At 34.9% G+C, this 17,769-nt stretch overlaps 3 protein-coding genes across 3 annotated transcripts in view; all 3 read left to right on the top strand.

Moving 5' to 3' along the window:
- The first annotated feature begins 1,285 nt into the window (after positions 1-1,285).
- cry-dash (cryptochrome DASH) lies at positions 1,286-9,233 on the top strand. Its single transcript, XM_079601441.1, has 14 exons — positions 1,286-1,616; positions 2,797-2,969; positions 3,063-3,156; positions 3,243-3,373; positions 4,503-4,651; positions 5,049-5,137; positions 5,218-5,291; positions 5,370-5,459; positions 5,543-5,622; positions 6,323-6,382; positions 6,782-6,939; positions 7,037-7,156; positions 7,874-8,050; positions 8,150-9,233. The coding sequence occupies exons 1-14, from the start codon at positions 1,554-1,556 to the stop codon at positions 8,252-8,254; spliced, it is 1,563 nt and encodes a 520-aa protein (XP_079457567.1). The 5' UTR covers positions 1,286-1,553; the 3' UTR covers positions 8,255-9,233.
- Positions 9,234-9,239: 6 nt separating this feature from the next.
- Positions 9,240-14,163, top strand: myd88 (MYD88 innate immune signal transduction adaptor). Its single transcript, XM_079601442.1, has 5 exons — positions 9,240-10,070; positions 10,704-10,826; positions 10,916-11,096; positions 11,479-11,570; positions 12,926-14,163. Exons 1-5 carry the CDS (start codon positions 9,767-9,769, stop codon positions 13,078-13,080), a joined length of 855 nt encoding a protein of 284 aa, XP_079457568.1. The 5' UTR covers positions 9,240-9,766; the 3' UTR covers positions 13,081-14,163.
- A 1,762-nt stretch (positions 14,164-15,925) lies between these two features.
- oxsr1b (oxidative stress responsive kinase 1b) overlaps positions 15,926-17,769 on the top strand; it is a 46,775-nt gene continuing 44,931 nt past the window's right edge. Inside the window, exon 1 of the mRNA XM_079602505.1 lies at positions 15,926-16,212. Coding sequence (XP_079458631.1) covers positions 16,143-16,212 — 70 coding nt within the window. The 5' untranslated portion in view covers positions 15,926-16,142. The remainder of the gene's footprint in view (positions 16,213-17,769) is intronic.

Genomic DNA, 17,769 nt, shown 5'->3' on the forward strand with positions numbered 1-17,769 from the left:
AATATGGTTTATATAGAATTTTTCATGCAAAGCTTAAAAAAAAGTAAAATTTCTCAATGAAGCGTATAGTTGTCAATAACATTAATATGATTTAAATAAATATATTTAAAGTACATATCTGGAATGTAAATGTATGATTTACATTGCATTCGATATAAAACGATATAAAAAGTGGCATCTACAAATAAGTGATTCTGGAGCTTTTCTCAAATCCGAGCCATTTTGGCAATTACTTATTAGCAAAATAGCAAATGCTCTCAAATTGGGCAAATTGATTCACTTGCAAATTGCATCCAAGACATAAATGACTGGATGTCACAAAATTTTTCACAGCTCAACCAAGATAAAAACAGAAGTTTTGATTATTGGATCAAAAGCACAGAGAGAGAGAAATTGACCCCTAAACTACATACACTGGGATTAAACTAGCAAACTAAACTTAAACTAGCAAAGAGGCAAAACAACACACAAAAAAACAGGAGTTGTCTTTTGTAATTTCAAAGCTCAAGTACATAATATTACCAAAACAGCATTGTATCATCTAAATATATATAATAAGACCAAAAGAAAAAATAATGCATGCATTTAACTAGCAGACTTGACTATTGCCCTCCTTACTGGTCTACTAAGACTACAATTAATCAACTACAATCAATCCAAAATACAGTTGCTCGAGTACTGATAGAGACAAAAAAAAGATCACTTTACACCTATATTAAAGTCATTACACTGGTTACCTGTACATTTTCATATTGATTTTTATTTTATTTTTTACTTTTATTAGTTTATAAGGAATTGCATGAATTTCCTAAAAAAAAAAAAAACTATTTCTCAAAAATGCTTTCAGTATATGAACCTATCCAAGGCCTCGATCAGATTCTTTACTTTTAACTATACCACAGAGTAGAACTAAAAGATTTGATGATGCTGTTTTTAGCCATTATTCTCCTCGCCTCTGAAATAACCTTAGGGAGGAAGATGCTGGAAATATTAATAGTTTTAAATCTAAATAAAAAATATATATATATATTCTGTCTTTCCTGTAATGTTCTACAATGCTTTTATATATATTTATATGTTTTTTAATTGTTTATTTTATTGTATTGTATCTTTCTTGCCTGTAAAGCACTTTGAACTGCATTGATTTGTTTTAAAAAGTGCTATATAAATACAATTTGTGTTTAACTAAAAATTATTTTAGTGGATGACGACATTCCGCTGTCTAAGGAAAATATACAAAATGTTTTAGTTTATATATATAGCCTATAAAAAACATTTATTAAAAGTAATATTTTTTGTTAAATCGTGCCGACATTCGCGTTCACATTCAAGTGTGGCTTAAGAGTTTAAATACTTTGTTTTTATGGATGCCATCCATATGGTGGTAAGGAGAGCACATGCGCTTTCTGACTGCATGTTTGGTAACCTCACCTCCTCACGCGCATGTTACCAAACGTGCTCGTCACTCTTTCTTTGCTGCTGGTCTGACTGCATGTTCAACGTAAACACGACCGCTCGAGACTTCTTTACACTGTTACAGACCGATTTCCAGGATGTCCGCTTCTCGTACGGTCATATGTCTGCTGAGAAACGACCTGCGTCTGCATGATAACGAGGCAAGTATCACAATCACAGATATTGTATGTAAATTAACGAGCATAATCGTCTCTTGTCTCGAGCAAACCACACTCGCGCTTAAATCCGCGCGCATAGACTTGTCCTGCTCGATATGACATGATGTCCTGCTCGAGATTCAACCCGTCACAACGATTCTCTTACTAATATTACTTTTTAAACACAAAACGGAACACTTGAGAATAATAAATGGACTTTAAGGCGAAATCTGGCCGCTCATTGGGTAGTTTGGCGATCTCGTCACAAGGGGCGTGGTCACATGCTAGCTTTTCTATGGAGGACTAAACTTTCACAAACATACATAATTTATATATTATGCCGCTTTATGTTTATATATTCCGCTTCGCGTGTGTGGCCGCATTATAACATCGGGCGTGCATTATTTTTCTGATAATTAAATTATTCCATACATAAGAAATGACTCGATGGAAAAAAAAAATATTAAAAGTTTAGCCTTATTTTTGTATTAATTGTCTCACATGATCTTTAAAATTTCAATTGGCAGATTTGGTTTTCTCAGATTTCATTTCATTTCTCAGATTTCATATATATATATATATATATATATATATATATATATATATATATATATATATATATATATATATATATAATATATATATATATATATATAAATATATATATATATATATATATATATATAACATATTTAATATATAAAAGTAATTACATTACAATAATTAGATTACTTATAAATTATATATATACACATATAATTAATTTATAAGTAATCTAATTATTGTAATGTAATTACTTTTCCCTTGATAAATTAAAGGGATTACAAATTTTTCTGTAATTTAATTACAGTTACTTCTGATGTAATTGCATTAAATACTGTATAGATTTATTTAGCATCATAATTTAATGTTAAAATGTATGTTTTTAATGTAACCTTCTCCCTTTACATACTTTGGTCAGTTCAAGAATAAGAAGTGCTAGCATGTGACCATGCCCCTTGTGACCCTTACCGACAAACTACCCAATATATTTACCTATATATTTATCTTTTGAATTAGTAAACAAATTGTAGGTCTATAAACCACACTGTTCAAATTGTATGAACTGCTCTGCTTGCTTTGACACGTTAAGCTTTGTGTGACCTATTAAAAAAACATGACAAACCGGTTGACTCCATTCCAGGTGTTTCACTGGGCTCAGAGGAATGCAGAGCACATAATCCCCCTCTACTGCTTCGACCCACGTCATTACCAGGGCACCCAGCACTTCAACTTCCCCAAGACTGGTCCGTTCCGTTTACTTTTCCTCCTGGACAGTGTGAAAGACCTGAGATCAACACTGAAGAAACGGGGCAGGTGGGCATTTCCCATCACACACAGGATGTACATTCTGTCCTCCACATATACTGATGTTTTATGATGAATATATGTGTGTATGCCCTTGTGCAGCACGCTGTTGGTCAGGCAAGGAAAGCCGGAGGAGGTTGTTGGTGATTTGATTAAGCAGCTGGGTTCAGTCTCAGCTGTGGCGTTTCATGAGGAGGTGCGTTTCAGAGTGGCCACATACAGTGCTGTAAGCTGTCAATGTACAAGTTCAGTATTTGCAGTCTTTCTGTCTATTGCCTGAAGGTGGCGTCAGAGGAAAAGACTGTGGAGAAGAAGCTAAAGGACATCTGCTGCCAAAACAAAGTCAAAGTTCAGACTTTCTGGGGCTCTACACTTTACCACAGAGATGATCTGCCATTCGGGCACATTGGAGGGTAGGACAAGTGTTGCAGTGTATTATAATATCAATTAGTATTATTTATCTGCTATTATAGTGTTTATTTATATTTTGAATTTGCCTTTTTATTTTATTTAGTTATGTGCTTTTGTCAGTTTTATTATAGTTTTTCATTCTATTAATATCCCTTCCACTTATTTTTATTACTATAAGTTTTATTAATTTTAATACTTCAACCTATTTATTTCAATAAGTATTTATGTATTATAGTAAATATTTAAGTAAAGTAAATATATATATATATATATATATTTTGTTTTGTTTTATTTTTTAAAGATTGCGACCAATAGTTATGTTTTATTACAGCTTTATTTCTATTAAAGAAATGATTTTTAACAGTTTTAGTTAACTAACAACACTCGTGTTTAGTTAAGTTGAGTTAATCCCTGCATGAGCTTAGACAGTTAATGATAATGTTACAAAATTTGGGGAGTATTATGTAAACTGTCTGTGCCTCCCTACATAATATTTTGCCATTAATATAATTAAATTATGATTTAAAAAATAATAATTTTAGATCTTCCGTATACTGTTCTTTCTTTCAACTATTTTTCCAAACAGGAACTTGATTTCAAAAGTATGTAAGAAAACGTTATCTGAGAATGCAAAACACCACATCACAAATTTTCTAATTATATATTTAAGGAATTTTTTTAATAGAAGTTTTAAGAATATTTATTTAAGACATTATTGTTTTTCTATTGTGTTTTATGTATACCGGTACATTATTTATATATATATATTGTGTTTTATATACATATACTGTATATTGTCTTTTAAACTAATCTGTTCTTGTCATTAAAATAGATTTTGGTGCTGACATATAATAAAAAATAAAATAAAATGATTGTTTTACCAGTTACTTTAGTCCATTCATGTTAGCCACTTTAAACGGCTCATTTAGCAACTTCATCCTAGCTAAGCTTTGTAAAACAAGTTAACTTTCCTTGGAAACTTTACAGAAAAGTACTGGAAACTATTTTAATTCCACTGTTACTGTTACTTCCTTTTTCTAAGACCTGTTTACTAATTACAGTGTCGGTTTCAGTGCATGTGAGGTCAGCAATTTAAACGTGTTTCCTGTTCATTTCCGCTGTCTTTGAAAGGTTACCTGATGTTTACACCCAGTTCAGAAAGGTGGTTGAGGGACAAGGCAGAGTGCGACCGGTCCTTTCCACCCCGGAACAGGTTAAAGCTCTTCCCCTTGGACTGGAAGAGGGTCCTATACCTACATTTGAGGGCCTGGGACAAACAGGTACCTTGAGTTACATACAGTAACCATACTGGAATATGTGTATCCATGGTAACGCACACATCAACCTGATCACTTTATTTAGCGTTCATATAAAAACTATATTCGAAATCATATCGGAATGGTTTTATGTAAACATAGCTACTGACACTTAACAGGTAAATCACATTTAGAGTAAACTGCACTAATATCTCTAGATACAAAACATAACAGTCAGTAGGACGGTGAAAAGGCTGAATCATATTTCCGCTTTCTTAATATTGCAGTTTTACATGAATTGTGCTCTGATTTCCTCTCAGATGACTGAATAATCCTCAGAAGGATATTTGGAGGATAAAACAATTGATCTTATGTTGACCACAATGAATAGCCATGATATATTTCCTATCTGTGGTTTCAGAGCCATTGATGGACTGCCGCTCGGCCTTCCCATGCCGCGGTGGAGAGACCGAGGCTCTTGATAGGCTGAAACATTACTTCTGGGATACAGTGAGGCCTGCTACTTCCTTTTTCCTAACAATAACTTCATCAATGAAAGAGGGTTATTTCATGTTCTTGTTTTATCACAGAATGCCGTTGCGTCTTATAAGGAGACTCGGAATGGCATGATCGGAGTGGACTATTCTACAAAGTTTTCTCCTTGGTGAGCCTTCGAAATTATGTTTTCATAATGCATAAGCAAAACACAGACTAATGCTGACCCTCCTTCACTTTACTTCAGGCTTGCGTTGGGCTGCATATCACCCAGGTACATCTATGACCAGATAAAGAAGTATGAGGCCGAACGAACCGCCAACCAAAGCACGTACTGGTGAGTAACTGGAATGTGTTTTCAAAGAAGATGAACTCATTTCAGGTTTTTATGTGCAAGGATACTAAATTTGTCTTCACCAGGGTGATATTTGAACTTCTGTGGAGAGATTACTTCAAGTTTGTGGGTTTAAAATATGGAGACAGAATATTTCATTTGAATGGTAAGTTTGGATTTGTTTTGTTTAAGATTTTTTTATGTTTTTGAAATACGTTTATTATGCTCATCAAGGCTGCATTTATTTGATCAAAAATACAGTAAAAACACTATAGCAACCAAAATAGAGTAAATCACCTTTTGAAAGTCGCTTAACAAGTGTATCAATTACGTGTATGAAAAACTTTCATAAAGACGTGACTGTTAAAGCTGCATATTCTGTTCCACCGGTCTGGATCTTACATGTGTTCAAGCATATTCTACCCCAAAAACTTTTAATATGTTTTAAGGGATAAAATGATTGACTACGAGGGGACTTTAAAATAGCTGTTTTCTTGTTTAACACATTTTAAAATGTAATTTATTCCTATGATGGCTAAGCTGAATTTTCAGCATAATTGAATTGAATTGAAAAAAAGAAATCTAATATCCTGATATGCATAGATTATCATCAATGTTGAAAACGTTTGTGGTGCTCAACACTTTTGTGAAAACTGTGATAACTTTTATCCAGGATTCTTTGATGAATAGAAAAAACTATTTTTCTAACATTATAAATGGTTTACTGTTACTTTTGCTCAATTTAATGCATTCTTGCTTCTTGAATAAAAGCTTTGCAGTGCTCAATTACATTCAAATATAATATTCAAATGAAATGGATGTTTAAATGATTAATATGATAATTTGTCCTCCCTCATGAACTGAAGGTCTGCAAGACAAGCATGTGCCCTGGAAGACAGATATGACATGGTTCTGTGCATGGAAAGGTAATGTGTCCCTGCTAGTATTCAAATGTTGTCATAATTTACTCACCCTCAAGTTGTTCCAAACCTCTAAATCAGTTTCTTTCGTTCCACAAAAGAAGATATTTTGAAGAATGTTGGTAATCAAACAGCTGATGGCACCTATTGACTTCCATAGTATTGTTTTCCTACTATGGAAGTCAACGGCTACCGTCAAATGTTTGATTGCCAACATTCTTCAAAATATCTTCTTTTGTGTTCACCAGAAGAAAGAAACACACACAGGTTTGGAACAACTTGATGGTAAGTAAGTGATGACAACATTTTCATTCTTGGGTGAACTATCCCTTTAATTTCGAAGAATGCACATTTCAATTGATTTTCTGTGAATTAATCGCAAGACATTTTTCACATGTTGTCCAGAGGGGAGAACCGGCGTGCCGTTTGTAGATGCGAACATGAGGGAGCTTGCGCTGACAGGATTCATGTCCAACAGAGGACGTCAAAATGTGGCCAGCTTTCTGACCAAGGATTTGGGCTTAGACTGGAGACTGGGCGCTGAGTGGTTTGAATACTTACTGGTGAGAAACATTGGCTACAGCTTATTTGATGGAGAGGGTTGATGCTTCCTGCTCTTTGCTGTCGTTTGATGCGCTATTATCTTTCATTGTCATCAAGGTGGACCATGACGTCTGCAGCAACTATGGAAACTGGCTCTATAGTGCCGGAATAGGAAATGACCCGCGAGAAAACAGGAAGTTTAATATGATCAAACAAGGACTGGACTATGACAATAACGTAAGCAGTAGTTTTTACAGGTCTTTTACAGTATTAACTCATAAAACAAAAAAACACTTGCATTCTGAGTCATATATTTTGTTTGAACATCTAAGCAAAAAATGTAAGAGAGAATAGTTGTCTAGTTGTCACACTTTTTATTTTTAAAGGGTTATTATTATTTATTATTGATTTTTTTACCAAGTGGAACTTGGTAAAAACGTGGTTTTTCACTGTACACATTTTGCACTTTTTTTTGACAATGTTCGGCATACTATAGGGGTAAGTTGTCACAATTGAACATAATTTAAACAGTAAATAATTCTAAAACAATTAAAAGAAAACCAAAATTGGAAAGAGAAACCATATCAAACCATTGTTTTAGTCTACATAAATGTTAAGAAATTAACAGATTAGTAATGCTCAGTTACAGTCTATCTAATATCAGCAAATAAAATGGATATTTAAATGATTAATTAAAATTAATTAACAGCTGCCTTATGGCCTAAACTGTTTTATTTTATTATATATATATATATATATATATTTGTAAATGCACGCCCTGGTATTTTCCACTTTCAAATGCTTTTTAGTGTCACTTAAGCAGGTTCTGCTATGAACGTTAGTTTAACTATAGGAAGAGACAGTTACACATGCGTCTGATGTGCTGAGATATTAATGCAGCATAATAAGGTATTTTTCTGCGCAAAATTGCCACTAAATATTGTATCTGTGAAGGGGGATTATGTCCGGCAGTGGGTTCCAGAGCTTGGAGGTATTAAAGGTGGGGACGTGCACACGCCATGGACCCTCAGCAACTCGGCACTCTCACACGCCAAGGTTTCGCTCAACGACACATACCCCTCGCCCATCGTCATCGCGCCCGAGTGGAGCCGCCACGTCAACAAGAAATCAGTACGATTATTAACAACTGATTATTATTGACTATTAGGGGAAAATGTAAGCTTGTATTTTAAAAAAAACAACACAATATATTTGTGGTTTCTTTTTCAGTCTGGTCCATCATCAGCAAAAGGGAAGAAGGGCTCATCTTACACACCAAGACAACACAAAGACAGAGGCATTGACTTCTACTTCTCCAAGAAAAAGGGTTTCTGAGGATGAGATGTAGCGGATTGGTGCTTTTTCTTGAGCTGCATCACACAGAGTAGTGAGGCATCTGCTCAGGTTACAGACTGGAATGAGGAAGGGGAAATGAAAAAAAAATTGTGTGGTTTTGTGTTGCTCTTTCCGAATCTGTTTTCACATGCAGATATACAGAAACTGCTGCTCACATTCTGAGGACATTATGACCAACTGTAGCTCTAATTTTCATGTGTTTGTATTTATTGTATTGGATACAATATTGTATTTTTGGTTGTTTTTACAAATCTCTGCAAATGTCCTGGTTTAGTCAAGGGTGTTGAAAAGTTATACCTAAAAATACATTTTGAGGGGAGTTTTTCCTTTTGCCAGTGATTTATGATGTAGATTATAGGCAAACTGTGAAAAAGTTTGAATAATGTGCACATTCAGAATATTTTCTTCATTTATTCGGAAATAGGAAGTGAGAAGGGCCAACTGTTTCAGTTTGGTTTTGAAAAGCAAGGGAAATGGCTGTAAGACAGCTGTGTGCTATGATTACTAGTCAGAGTAGGCTACTAAGTAAAAAGTACTGCAATACTTTTCCTGCATTTTTTATTATAACTTTTCTTTGAGGTTTGAATATCAAGGACTTTTCTTGGGGCTACTTCATTTGACGTGAACAAAATGTGCACTTTCATAAAATATGTAATATTCTAAAGTGGTCATCTATGTGTTATGGTTTGGTTTATTGTCACATGACAACAAAATTGCTTCCTGCATGTTGGTTGAACCACTGTAAACAAAATTGCTTTGCTGCTGAAGCTTTCTTTTTGTTGTTGTTGTAAAATAACTATGCCAACATTTCTTTTTCCAAGACTTTTTAGTGAAATTAAACACTTGATACATTAATTTGATTTACCGGAACAATGTTTGGAGAATTATCTGTGTTCAATTTACTCTAAATGTTGTCTAAATTATAATAATTAACAATAAATTCAACACAGAGAATTCCAAACATAGACAATCATTTACCTAATATTCAATACAATGAACCAAAACGCTCTTGGAAAGGAGACCATTTGAAGCCTTTTTTCTCTCCACAACTTTCTAGCGTAAAAGTTTCGGAAATTGTCCATATTTGGTGTTTAGCGCTGTGCCCCTGCAAGCAGACCCGAGATCAGTTTTTTGCTGCTTTCTCTATGACGCACAATATTCTAACAACCGATCCTGAAACAGTCGATCCTCCCTTGTTTCCGTAAACTTCGCACGCTCATGAGTCCATTGGCTGTACGCTTATTTCGTCATTGCTCTGACGTTTTCTAGTTTTGCGAACATTTCCTCAATCTTCACTTGGAGTCAACACATGGGTTGTTGTTCATTTTACTGTACTGCGTAGCATATATTCGTAAATTTTGATTTCCTTCAGTTTATCGGTATCCTCAGTAAATGACACCTTAATTTTAGTTTTTAAATCACGTTCTCTTCTGTTGTTAAACGAGGATATAAACAACCTCAGAGGATAACAGCGAGATTGTGCCCGTAAATATGGCATCAAAGTTAAGTATAAACCATGAGGAGATTCCAGTAACAGCTTTAAACTGCAATTTCCGAAAGAAACTGGGACTGTATTTGAATCCTCAAAACACAGTGGCAGCAGACTGGAGGACAGTCGCCGAAATGATGGACTATACCTACCTGGAGATCAAAAATTTCGAGAAAAGAGACTATCCCTTTGAAAAGATTTTAACGGAGTGGGAAACTCGTCCAGATGCCACAGTAGCAAATTTACTGTCGATTTTAGAGAAAGCGGAAAGGAAAGATGTTATATCAGATCTCAAAGAGATTATAGGTATGTCATCCATATTTTAGTTACAGGCCTATTATAATTATACTTTATGTGATTTAGCTTGTTGTAATAATATATAATACAACATATATATTTACTGTTGCTACTAATATGTCTAAAAAAGTATATTATAAAATATTACAATTATTATTAATAATTAAAATATTTGCTACTAATATTTTAAATAATTAAAATTAATTGAATTGCTTTATTTAGTAAATATATGATTAATATTAGGATTGTTGTTATTATTTTATATTCCCTTGCTTATACCGTATTAACCCATAAGTAGAGAAAAATGAATAAGAAATGTCATGTTTATTTGTAATTCTTGTCTACTTAATAAAAGGGTTAGTTCACCCAAAAATAAAATGTATCCCATAATTTACTAACCCTCAATTCATCCTACGTGTGTATGACTTTCTTCTTTCAGCTTATATTTCTGTTATTATGGAAACAACAGACATTATTACATGAGATCTTTTGAACACAAATATGCTCAAAGACCACAACTGAGAAAATAATGAATAATCATGACTACCATTTTAAACATGCAATGGCATTGACTATTGTGGACAAGTAGCGAAAGTCTCCAACAACTAAGTGTTATTGTATCTTGTTGGTGTTTCTGCACAGATGATGACTGCAGGAAGTATTTGGAAAGACAACTGAGGAAGCCCGTCCAGGTTCCAGTGGTGGACAGCTGCGGGCCCCGCACAAAGGAGCGAGAAGGAATCACGCTGTATGATGATCCACTAGGTGAGTTTTTTCCTTGTTCAGTCTGAATGCACTGTGGAGTTAGTTGTTTATCAGTTTACCAAACTAATCAATGTCTCCGTTGTCAACAGGACTAACACCGGAGACCTTTGATGCCTTCATCTGCTATTGTCAGAATGACTTCCAGTTTGTCCATGAGATGATCAAACAGTTGGAACAGACTGACTACAACCTGAAGCTGTGTGTGTTTGACCGAGATGTCCTTCCTGGCACGTGTGTGTGGACCATCGCCAGTGAGCTCATAGAAAAAAGGTCTGTTTAGGGTTATTTTTCATCTAATGCTCAACACACACACACACACACACACACACACAATTATTTAACAAAACTTTTCATTGTAATATTTAGCTGGAATATTTCTAAAACTGAATATCAAATCTTTATATCGTACAGTCGTGATGACTTTCGTTGTTTATTTTTTATTTGTTGATATACTGATATGTATATAATATCATATCAGTGATTTATTGTTTATCAGCCATAACAGAATTTCAAAAATCAGCGTATCAGTATTGGCTGGAATTTTAATATTGGAGCATGTCTAGTTAATATTATTTAATAGATTGTCTAATATCTACTTTACATGTTTGTAATAAATTGTAATAAAAAAATAAAAAAAAATAATGTCCCATAGGTGTAAGAGGATGGTGGTGGTCATTTCCGATGACTATCTGGACAGTGATGCCTGTGACTTTCAGACTAAGTTTGCACTCAGCCTTTGCCCAGGTATAATATCTTTAATATTTATTTGAGTTGCATTACTTTTTTTATTACTTCCGTAAGTGAGCTTGTTAGGGTCATAGGGCTTTTTGAGGCACTTAACATGCTTAAAATCTCAAATTTGAACACAGATCAGAGTTGTCGGCCATTAGGCATGGTCATGGTGGCAGACTCTCAGCACCCTTTTTTACAGGGTACATAAACTTGCTGCATATGTCATACATATACGACACATGCGTATGATACTCTGTACATTTATAGTTCTCATTGAGCCAAATAACTTGAATGATTTTTTTAATGCAGTGAACTTTTAAATAGGATTCATGTGATTGTCATCAAATTTAAACAGCATAATGCCGTGACATTGAAGATGCTAAATTGCAAATATAATTTTTATAGTCAAGTCAAGTTTATTTGTATAGCACTTTTTTTTCTTCTTTTTTTACAAATTCACACATTAGCTGTGTCACAAATGACTATGCACTTATACACTATGTACTCATCCGTGTACTCGCATTTTATACTGTAATCTTTTAATTCAACATTGGAGTCTGATAGTGGACAGTTGAGTGCATGAAGTGTCCAACATTCCACACTTGTTTTTTTCTGTTAATTTAGTGCATCATCCGGGTATTTAAAGTCTACCTTTTCTATTTGGAACTTCCAGTGTGAACACACTACTCGCACTGTTTATACCACTAAACGTCACAGGATAGTGCATAAGTACGCGAATTTGGGCGCACCTATTGTTTCAAAGCAACTTAAAAATTAATTGAAATCTGCATGGGGAACTTTACACCTTTTGCACAAAACTCCAGATCGTGCTGATTCCTATTGAAATGACTGGATTTTGCCCACAACATTTTGTGGAGCATTTAGCAGATTAGAGCTAGACGATAACAGTTTACATTTTAAGATTTAATGTCTATATAGTATAAAATGCTTTTTATAGCTTAGGCCTATTGGTTTTGCCATGGCTAGGATATGCATTTCTGGTGAAAAAAAAAGAAAAAAGGAAGTGTCTCCTATTTTCTGTGTGCATTAAGTGATTTTGTTCAAACTTGAGCTGAATGTTTGGTCATGGAGGCTGATCACATGACCATGACTATTGTGATTAACGGTCATATCGCCACCTGGCAGCAGTCACTTGCAACAGGCTTTTGAAATAGTCCTCCTATATTTAATTTACCCACATAAAATGTTTTTCTAGAGCCAACAGGTGGTGACATATTTTAACCATTGAATTCTACAGTTATTGTACTATATATGTTTTCATCTCTTTATATGATATATGATCAATATTGTAAGCTGTTCTATAAAAGCAGCATAGAAATGTTCTTTTCGTTTTGTCTCTTCTGCAGGAGCTCGCTCTAAACGTCTGATCCCTGTCGTCTACAAAACAATGAAGAAGCCTTTTCCCAGCATTCTCCGTTTTCTCACCATCTGTGATTACACTAGACCCTGCACACAGGTTTGGTTCTGGACCCGACTGGGCAAGGCGCTCTCACTCCCCTGAACTTTTCTGTAGAAACCAGTAAAGGTTTACTATACAGTCATCACTATGTAAAGCACACTTTTCTCTATGGACGATCAAGGGAAAATACCTTCTGTGATTTCTGCTCGCTTGGAGACTTTCTCAGACTCAGTTTATGAACATTTCAAGAAAGGTATTTTTTCTTTCTTGTCTTGTTTGTAATGTGCAGACGTTTTTCTTTTGTTTTTTTTGTAATCTGAATGAGCACAATCATCCAGCTGTTATTTCAATTTATTCCCGGTTTGCTATCACTAAACTTTAATTGAAGACTCTAGCAGTGATGGTACACTCTTAAAGATAAAGGTTCCAAAAGGGAGTTTTCACAGCGATGCCATAGAGGAGCCATGTTGGGTTCCTCAGAGATACTTTCAGTCAACAGTTCTCAAAAGAAACATCTTAGTGTGAAGAACGTTTGAATAATCTAAAGAACCTTTTGTGGAATGGAAATGTTCCATGGATGTTAAAGGTTCTTCATGGAACCATCAGTCATTTAAGAACCTTCTTTTTTAACACTGTATTTAGTATTATGGGATATGGGCACACAAGAACATGAACACTGTTTTGCTGTTGTTAATCTGTCTTTCATACTGGCAGTGTTTTGTATGATAAAATATTCATGTGAAATATATTTGTGTATATTATGTTTGTTTTGCTATTTGCCATGACCATTATTACTCTGCATTTCACAGACTGTCACAGTCTTTATCTTGAGTACGCAGTCACAGTTGGTTGACCTTGTTTTTACTTCTTGAATACCTCAATCTTCCTCTGACGACACATGTTCATCTGCACAGAAAAGATAATTTGATCTGTTAGATCAGACTTTATGATTATTGATTCAATTATTTTTTTTTATCTTTTGTTGTTGTTGTTGCATAGAATTCATTTCAAAAGATTTGCTTCCTCTTTTTTCTATGTTTTAACAATTTATGAAACTGGGTTTGTATTGTTGCTTGTGTCACAATTTATAAGCACAGGTCATTTTAATTGATTTTTATATGAAAACAACACACCTTTTTATCTCCTGTGCTCACTGTTTAGACATAAATCATGACAGCATTGTACATACAGTGTATATATATATATATATTTTTTTTTTATATAGTAGCCTAGGTCATTTATGTGTGCAGTCAAGTACGTCTGTAGGAAGTTGGCCACATTTACCGCTCTTCCTGTTAGTTTCTACGAAGCAGCGAGAAAAAGATTATTCTGAAGCGGATTAGAAAAACCAACAAACAGGAATAACCTCTGCAGCACACCTTGCAGATTTCATGACAGGAACTTTTTGAAATGTGTTGCGTGGGTGTGAGAGGATGGACATGTCTCGTTTTATTACTAGTAATAAATATATTTATATTCAAGTTTGACGTTGTTTGAATTAGAAATGCAAATGATATCGTTAAATATATCGGTAAAAGAAGCAGAATTAGTGGATTAAAAATAAACATTCTGACATAACACTGAGCTACACTGTTTACTTCTGAATATTTTATTCACTCTGCTCCCTGAATCGTCGCGCTTATTCATTTGTTGAATCTGTAAATCAGCTGTTTACTTCTGGGATATTATATTTTATTCTGGTGCGTTTAACGTTATCGCTACTGTGCAATAATAGCTACTGTATTCACCAACGGAACATATCATATTCAATGCGTTCACACTTCACTTCACGGGCATCATTTGTAGGCTAGCATATTCACAGCGTAGCGTTTTCTCGGAGTTCACCGTGTACCCTGCTCCCTGAATCGTGTAGTTCAATTTTCCACATTTATTTTATGTCATTATGTCAGTATCAATATTTGCTTTCTACCATACACAAATAAAAATGTCACTGAACTTTTGCTGTGTAATTGGCATTTTGCACTAGTGACATAAAATGTATTAAAATATTATTGGGAATGTTGTAATCGATCCTCATTTTATAGGATTTACCTTTGTTCTCAGTTTCACTTTCAATTCTAGTCTTTTGCAATATCAGTCAGTTGCTTAATGACATCATAGAATTGTCTGGCTCTGATGACACCATCCTCCAGGAAGTGACAAGAATTAGCCAGGTTCGATTGTGATGTTTTGTTGAATTAGTTCGTTTGCGTCCAACATTTTAAAATGAATTTACAGAAATCAATATTACCAATAACTTATTTGAAATATATGGATTGTCTTTGACACTCAGCAATGCCTAGCGCTTGATTTTCATCCTGTTAGGCATTCTGTTATTATCACTAAATAATCAAGCTATAATTGAAAGAAACGATTAAATTATTAATTATTTCTGGAACTCTTCTACCTTTTCAAATGAATACTTATTGGCATGTGTTTATTCATGGTTTATTCCACGAGATGGCGGCATAATTAACCTTAAAAATGGCTACAATGCATTTAATTACTGTTTGAAGTTAGGGACGATTTTTCACCAATTATTGCAATAATTGACCTTAGAGCGAAAGTGCTGAACTAGGTTTTGGAGGTTATGCTTCTAGTATGCTAATAGTACTGACGTTTAAGTTTAGTTTAATTTTGTGTAGGCCCTAAATAACTAGTATTCTATTATTGTGTAAACTATAGTTCTTGATTATTCTTCTTGCTTAGCTTTTTAAATATTTGCAATCATAATAACTTTAGTTTCCACCAAATAAATGATAGTTATTATACATTTGCCATTTAATACTGAAAAATCATAATACTAAATGGCAAACATTTTTGCAGTTATATTAGCTAGTAACTTTGATATTTTGCCGGAATGTACATGTACAGTACAATGGTAAGTATTTTAAGGGAGATAATAGATGATGAGGGTGATAATTACACACCCAAGATGGCCGTCTATCGAGCCCGTCAGTGTGTAGGAATGTGGTGGGCGGGGCTTTTGGCGCTGGTGGCAAAGTTTGGGAATGATAGAAAGGCTATTGAAGATAATCGTGGAGAGGAGCTGGAATGCGACTGCTTTGCGGATTACAGTAACATTTACACGTTGTTTTCTGCAAGCACCCAACTCCAGTGCTTGGATTCATCAGGATCTAAATAAAGGTACGCAATCCTGAGACATGTCGGAGGACCTGAGCTCCCAACCCTGGTCCATCAACAAGGATGACTATGAACTGCAGGAGGTGATCGGTGAGTGTGCACCTTATGTGATAGCCGGTGAATACATAGGTTTGTGTGTATCTAGAACTCTTATTTGCTACAAAACGGTGCGTGAAAGTGAGTTGTGCGTGTTGTTGTTGTTGTTCAATGTACAGTAGGTTGGTGGCTCTGTAAATATGGGGCTTTAAATTATGTATTTAAACCAGGGTTTGTGATTTTAAACTAATAGGCACTTGTTATAAGCACATTTAATTTCAAATTCATTGAGTTAAAAGCTAATGAGTTAAATAGGTGTCTGCAAAAAACTCATAACATCCACTTCAGTTGTCAAGCCTGTCACGTATGCCAAGTTCAACCTCTCTCTCTCTCTCTCTCTCTCTCTCTCTCTCTCTCTCTCTCTCTCTCTCTCTCTCTCTCTCTCTCTCTAAACATATTTAACCGTTCACCACCTTACTGAAATGCAGGTGGTGTAGATGATGAAGTTTAATGGCACTCATGTGAACAGCCGTTTGACAGAGTTTGCATGGTAATATTTGAAGACATCTGCCTAACAGCAAAATTATTCAGCAAGCGACAACGCCTCATTCTGCTGATAAGCTTCTTCAGTATGACACCCTTTTTATTTCCTTCTTTAATATTTTCAATTCTCAGTATATTGTTGTGCACCTATTGGTTGACAGAATTGTGGTACCGCCCACTTTTACCTTTGGTAAAAAAACAGCTTACTGACTAGTACTCAGCGTTTGTTTACAGATGACTGTTGAAACATTTCTAAGAGTTAGCATGGTCTGCTTAATTTAGAACCGAGTCATATGTCAGACCGGTGAGAACCGTACGTCTTTTCATTGTGGGTCTCTAAAACCCAGAGAGAACGTCCAGCTCGAGCACATGCTGTCATAAACTATTGCGCGCGCATGCTGTCATAAACTAGTGCGCGCGCAGACTCTATACGAACGAACCTCTGTAACATTCCATTCATGCATGGGTCATCGCTCCACATTTACATCAGTGAAAGTAATAAATAAATATCATGTGATAGTGTTTTTGTTGACAATTTTGTATGACCTTTAAATCATGGTAGTGAATAAATAACTCTGGTGTTTGGTCTGGGGATGCATTGAACAAAATGTTTGACAGTAGGTTTCTCCATCTTGTTCTGTAATAAGTGCACCATATGTGGCAGAACATTTTCCACCCTCTTGTCCTGTGGCCATAAAAACTCTGTTATTAGCTGTAACTCTTTTTGATGATCCATGACTGACCAGCGAGCAAGTTTTTACAGCCAGTCAGTAAGGTTCTCCAAATCTGCTTTCTAACATGATCTTCTTCCATGTGTTACTCTCTTCATTCTCTGAGCACTTCACTGTTTGATTTAATCTTGTTACATTGCAGGGTTTTAGCATGAGATTACCTCCTCTATGCACAGTCACACGAGTGCTGGAAGAGTCATCTGATACCTGACATACTTCTTTCCAGAGCTTTAGACCCCAAAGGGAGCTTTTTGCATGTTCCTTGTATTACTAGTTTCCAAAGCTGTAAGGCTCTCGCCAGAGTAACTCATAATGCAGTTCAAACTTTATCCACTTT

This window comes from Phoxinus phoxinus, assembly GCF_949152265.1.
Source record: "Phoxinus phoxinus genome assembly, chromosome: 24".
Taxonomy (NCBI): Eukaryota; Metazoa; Chordata; class Actinopteri; order Cypriniformes; family Leuciscidae; genus Phoxinus; species Phoxinus phoxinus.

Bases quoted from the DNA above. Each gene is read 5' to 3' on its own strand.
- cry-dash (XM_079601441.1), top strand. From the start codon at position 1,554: ATGTCCGCTTCTCGTACGGTCATATGTCTGCTGAGAAACGACCTGCGT. The intron at 5,460-5,542 runs GTGAGTAACTGG...TGTCTTCACCAG, and splicing joins GCCAACCAAAGCACGTACTG to GGTGATATTTGAACTTCTGT. The intron at 6,383-6,781 runs GTAATGTGTCCC...CATGTTGTCCAG, and splicing joins ATGGTTCTGTGCATGGAAAG to AGGGGAGAACCGGCGTGCCG.
- myd88 (XM_079601442.1), top strand. From the start codon at position 9,767: ATGGCATCAAAGTTAAGTATAAACCATGAGGAGATTCCAGTAACAGCT. The intron at 11,097-11,478 runs GTCTGTTTAGGG...AATGTCCCATAG, and splicing joins AGTGAGCTCATAGAAAAAAG to GTGTAAGAGGATGGTGGTGG. The intron at 11,571-12,925 runs GTATAATATCTT...TCTCTTCTGCAG, and splicing joins TGCACTCAGCCTTTGCCCAG to GAGCTCGCTCTAAACGTCTG.